A 6005-nucleotide genomic window follows, 5' to 3' on the forward strand; every position below is an offset into this window, starting at 1 on the left:
GAAACAAAGGAAAACAGTTGCTGTATAAACAATATTGGGATAACTGTCAAAATTTAAATATTTAATATATTATATATGGGAAAATTGTACGAATATGAAATTATCTGAATTTGGTAATAATTGCACTGGGTTTATGTATGAAAACATCTTTGATCCTATGAGGTTCATATTGAATTATTTAGAGCTGAAGAATGTCGATCTCTTCAATTTACTCTCAAGTAGTCCAGCAAAAGAAAAAAAGTGATTGTGTAAATATATACACATATATACTGTGTACTCACACGTACACATAGATGTGTGTGTATGAGAGAGAAAATTAGTGAAGGAAGGCTCACTAGGTTGTTATAATATTTGTATAACTTTTCTTTATGTTTAACATTTCTTTTCTAATATAAAATATTTAATTTTGAATGGTTCTCCATTAAGGCAACAAATTGCCAGAGGATAGGGAGTGCCTGGGAAAGGTGACAGATGCCAAGTCACATTCTGTTTGAGTTGCACCCTGAAACCCATGCCAGGAAAATGAAATGTGGAGTTCTGTTTGACTGCTTCCACTCAACAGCTCCCTCTCCGCAGGAGAATGCATGTTCCCAAAACAATACTGAGAGGGAGGTTCAATGTTTAATTCATCTTAAAAATTATTTTTTATATTTGGAAGCATGCAAAATACAGTAAAATTTACAATAAAAAGCATCCTGACAAAATGCAGAGAAGAAAATAGGCAGGAGAAGGTTGTGGAAAGGGACTGAGCAGAGGTCACATGAAACCACGCATTTGTAGAGAATGTGTTTTGTAAAGGAGTACTACTTTGGTTCTGTTTTCTTTTTTTAAAAAAAATCACTTGCTTTTTTTTTTTTTTTTTTTTTTTTGAGACAGACTCTTGCTCTGTCGCCAGACTGGAGAGCAGTGGAGCGATCTCGGTTCACTGCAACCTCCGCCTCCCAGGTTCAAGCGATTCTCCTGCCTCAGCCTCCCGAGTAGCTGGTTCTACAGGTGCACACACCACCATATCTAGCAAATTTTTGTATTTTTAGTAGAGACGAGGTTTCACTATGTTGGCCAGGATGGTCTCGATCTCTTGACCTCACGATCCACCTGCCTCGGCCTCCCAAAGTGCTGGGATTACAGGCGTGAGCCATCATGCCCGGCCACATCACTTGCCCTTATCCCATGCAACAAACCCTGTCCTTTCCTCAGGACAAAAATTCTTGTCAGTTTCTATAAATTGTTCCTCACGTTGGGCAAATAGCTTTTTTCTAAATAGCTTTCCATTTTGAGGGGAACTAGATTATCGCATTAAAGTTAGCCAACATCTTCCTCTGTGACCAGGTTTTTAGACAGAATTTTAAAGTGAGGTAGGTAGGTGTGGCCTTTTGCCTCATACTTCTTTATTTTTTTTTAAAGGGAAAAAGAGTAAGAAATTCAGATGATGAGAATTCCAGGGACACTGAAAGTATCCCAAATTGGCAGAAATACTGTGTAAACTACAGAAAATGCTTCTCAGGGCCCACACTTTCTTTTGAAACAAATATTACACAATTTCATTATAAACTCTTTCGCGCATGATTTTGAGAAATCTTTCCACCAATGCTTTCAAAAAGCACAATCTGTCTTAATAAAAAACTACTACCTGGTAATATTATTTTACATTTTAAAATTGTGAAACAATATTAAGCCTACAGAAAAGTTGCAAGTATAGTCCAAAGAACTTCCTTCTTGAACTATTTGAGAGTCAGTTTTCCACGTGACATTGCATTTCTCCCAAATCCCCGCCTGTGAAGTTACTACCACCTAATCCTCAGACCCCATTCAAGCTTCACCCGTTGTGCCAATATTGTCCTTTACAGCCAAAGGATCCAGTTGGGGATCTCCTGTTCATCTATGACCTCTTTGGTCTCTGCCAGTCTGGAGCCGTTCCTCAAAGCTGTCTTTGATTTTCATGAATCGTTTGAAGATGGCAGGCCAGCTGATCTGCAGAATGCCCCTCAATTTGGGTTGGCCAGGACCCGCGTCCTGGCGAAGGGGTTCCAGTTACTGACCTTCGACGGGAACAGCACAGAAGTGATACCGCACTGGCTCCACTCTGTCCTCTGGTGGCACGCAATTCCAGTGTTCCCCGCACTGATGACTTTCTTGTACTGAATATTTACATTAATTACATTCTTTATAGTTATAATGTAATATTACATATGAGACCATGGGGTTCATCTGATTAGGTCCGCCCAATTTAGCCTGCCCTGCTTGCTTTGGGTCACTTGCTTTTGTTATTTTTTTTCTGTGAAGCTGAAGGCCGCGCCACTGAGCGCTGTAACTTAACCTTGCCGGCTTCCTTACAGATAACATGTATGTCACTACTGTCATGATCGTTCAAATTGTTTTTCAGGAACTTGGGGCAGCTCCTGCCTAGTTCAAACCAGTTGAGACCGTGAGCTTTCAAGTAGGCTTGTGCAAAAAAAAGAAGTGGCCTTTTGACATCAGAGGCCCCAAACGACACCCTCAGATCACACTAAGGCTGTCATTTTTTGAACATGTGTCCTGTGAAGTGCCACGAACCCTGACTATGGTTGCAGTGGTCACCGACTGCCTCATTTTCCCCCACTGCCAATCACCTTTGCCCATAACTTACACCACCCTGCTTCTCTCACCGGTAAATATCCCTAAGACTTATCTTTGGGGAGGAAGATTTGAGAGCTGTTCTCCTGCCTCCTCACTGGGCTGCCTTGTGAATAAATCTGTTCTCTTTTGCAAAACCTGTCACAGTGATGGATTTATGGCATGCGGGCAGAATGAACCTGGTCAGTATCACATGTATGTAATAATGGTAATTAATAATATGTATTTTGTGGGAAAGTACTTTGAAACTGTGTAAATATCCTGTTTCTCATCAAACTTTTAATTTATTCAGTATCTACTTTTATTGGTATGAAGTGTGGCTTCCCATTTTATTTAACAGGTCGAAATGTTACTATCATCATTTCAGGCCAGGCACGGTGGCTCATGCCTGTAATCCCAGCACTTTGGGAGGCTGAGGCAGGAGGATCACAAGGTCAGGAGATCGAGATCATCCTGGCTAACACGGTGAAACCCTGTCTCTACTAAAAATACAAAAAATTAGGTGGGCATGGTGGCGGGTGCCTGTAGTCCCAGCTACTCGGGAGGCTGAGGCAGGAGAATGGTGTGAACCCAGGAGGCGGAGCTTGCAGTGAGCCAAGATAGTGCCACTGCACTCCAGCCTGGGCAACAGAGCGAGACTCCGTCTCAAAAACAAAAACAAAACAAAACAAATCATCATTTCTTTTAATGCTCAAGTTGTTCCAAATTTGGCCAGTGGGAGCGTGGTCTTGAAGCTGGCTTCTGCATCGTTTTGAAACATCCCCATCATTCTTGCAGCATTCCCTTACTTGCTGGCAGAACAAGATGTCCTAGGCTCATCTTGTACTTTCTCTGCCTTAACCCCAGAAACAGCCATTTCTCCAAGCAACATTGGTTCCTTTTACTAGAGAATGGGAATTAGAAACCAAGATCTGGGTGCAAGATGTACTATTGGGGTGTCACTGTTCCCAGGCCCCCTACAGACCAAGTCAGGGGATGTATGCATGTATACACATGTTTACCTCCACATGTACTTCTTTTTTTTTTTTTTTTTTGATAGGGGATCTCGCTCTGTCGCCAGGCTGGAGTGCAATGATGCGATCTTGGCTCACTGCAACCTCTGCCTCCCAGGTTCAAGTGATTATCCTGCCTCAGCCTTCCGAGTAGCTGGGACTACAGGCGTGTGCCACCACACCCAGCTAATTTTTTTGTATTTTTAGTAAAGACGGGGTTTCACTGTGTTAGCCAGGGTGGTCTCAATCGCCTGACCTCGTGATCCACCCGCCTTGTACTTCTTTATCTATCTGTGTATACATACTGAAAATCATGGATCCACACTGCTAAGTCCAATTCCAGTTCAACACTAGTGGGCTCATTCTCCCTTTCCTTATTTGTAACTCCTATCTCTGACAGTTTCAACTCTGGCTCCAATTATCCTTAATACATTCAGTTACCTGGTCATCCCCCTGTATGTAACTAATCTGTCATCTCCACCAGCACCCTGCCCTCCCTGGACACCACACACTGGGCCACTCCAATACCGGGATGTGCCACATCCTCAAATTGCTTGGGCTGTAACCCTGGGCCGGGCTGCACCAGCACCCATTCGTGTCTGACACTGTGCTGGGCAGCCCCACTGTGCTGCCACCCTCCTCAACCTGCTCCGGTCCAGCACCCTGCTTGGGCCACTGTGGAACATACTACACAAACGCCCACTTTGCTTGACACATCTGATGGCCTTAGCACGGAATTGTTCAGGAGGGTACCATGAAGGACGTAAGGAAGAGCCCCATAGAAGTGTAATGGATCCTTACATTATATAGTCCAGCCTCCACCCCAAGGTTCACCCTTGTCCATTCTGCACTGGGGCAGCAACACCAATTACTTTGCTCCACCGACCTACCAAGATTCAGATAGAATCATTGGATTGACTATTAATAGTTTCCTGCTGATAGTTGCTGCAAGCAACTACAGCTTGCTCCTTAGCCTTCTACCGACTTGCTGTATTTAGCATATTTTATCAAATTTTGCAACCTCCTCTCCTCATTGCCCTCACTTGAGTTTTTGAGGTTCCTGTTTGTGGACAAGACTTACCAGATGTATGAAGCTGGTTATATAACTGATTGGTCAGCAAATATAATGAGGACGGACCCTGCGCTCACCACCGTGTACCTGTGTAAACACCATACTGCGCACAGTCCACCAGCCTTCCAGGGAGAACATGCTGCACTGTGGGTGACACTGCCTCCGTTCCAGCAGCAATCTAAGCGGAGTCTGGGCTGACGATGGACGTGTGGATAGCCTGTATGTATATATCTGTGCTCATGCTTCTAACACACATCCACCCTATTATGGACACGTTTATACATATTCATGCCATGGTATTTTGTACCTTACTGCAGACCCTACCAACGCTTCAGTGAGGTCCTGGCAGCTTTGGGTTTTTGGAGGCTATTTGTCCATTGCTGCGGGGACAGCTTTCAGAAAGAATGATCGCTTTGGGGGAATTGTACCCTGCTTTCCTGCGCAAATTCCAGCGGCTGGAGTTTGAGGCCCCTAGCAGATAACCCTTCTGCCCCTACCCACCATGAGTCTACATACAAGAAATACGTCTCTAAAGAGGTAATAAGCCTTTCCGGTGGGCATGTTACAGATCTCTTAACCTTATATATACACAGATGGTCCATCACTTACCGTGGTTTCACTTACGATGTTTCGACTTCATGATGGGTTCACTGGGACTTGACCCCATTTTTTTTTTTTTTAGACGGAGTCTTGCTCTTGTCGATCTCTGCTCACTGCAACCTCCGCTTCCTAGGTTCAAGTTATTCTCCTGCCTCAGCCTCTTGAGTAGCTGGGATTAAGCGCCACCACGCCCAGCTAATTTTTGTACTTTCAGTAGAGATGGGGTTTCACTATGTTGGTCAGGCTGGTCTCGAACTCCTGACCTCAGGTGATCCTCCTGCCTCAGCATCCCAAAGTGCTGGGATTACAGGTGTGAGCCACCGCGCCCCCTGACCCCTTCTTAAGTGGAGAAATATCTGTATCTGCATGCCCACAGGGGAGCTCCTAATTACACCATGTGCCGCATCCAAGCCACAGGCCGGTGATGTGAAGACACCCGATCCAAGAAATACAATAGCATTAAGAAAGAAAAAATGCTGCCATGGATACTACCAAACGCCAAATGACTCTAACACGTAGGCTAATTGCAAGGACCTTAAAATCGCAAATAAAAAGGTGCCTGTAGGTCGGGCGCGGTGGCCCACACCTGTTATCCCAGCACTTTAGGAGGCGGGCGGATCACCTGAGACCAGCCTGGCCAGCATGGCGGAACCCCATCGCTACTAAAATACAAAAATTAGCCAGGAGTGGTGGCGCATGCCTGTAATCCCAGCTACTCCGGGGCCTGA

The 6005-nt window shown here is 44.6% G+C and overlaps 1 protein-coding gene across 2 annotated transcripts in view; it reads left to right on the plus strand.

The window, feature by feature from the left end:
• Positions 1–2917, plus strand: part of TUBA8 (tubulin alpha 8) — a 33762-nt gene extending 30845 nt beyond the window's left edge. For both annotated transcript variants that reach the window (XM_055105516.2, XM_034948394.3), the window contains exon 6: positions 1848–2917. In XM_055105516.2, the coding sequence (XP_054961491.1) occupies positions 1848–2142 (295 nt within the window). In that variant the 3' untranslated portion in view covers positions 2143–2917. The remainder of the gene's footprint in view (positions 1–1847) is intronic.
• Positions 2918–6005: the final 3088 nt, after the last annotated feature.

Source organism: Pan paniscus, chromosome 23 (assembly GCF_029289425.2).
Source record: "Pan paniscus chromosome 23, NHGRI_mPanPan1-v2.0_pri, whole genome shotgun sequence".
Classification (NCBI taxonomy): domain Eukaryota; kingdom Metazoa; phylum Chordata; class Mammalia; order Primates; family Hominidae; genus Pan; species Pan paniscus.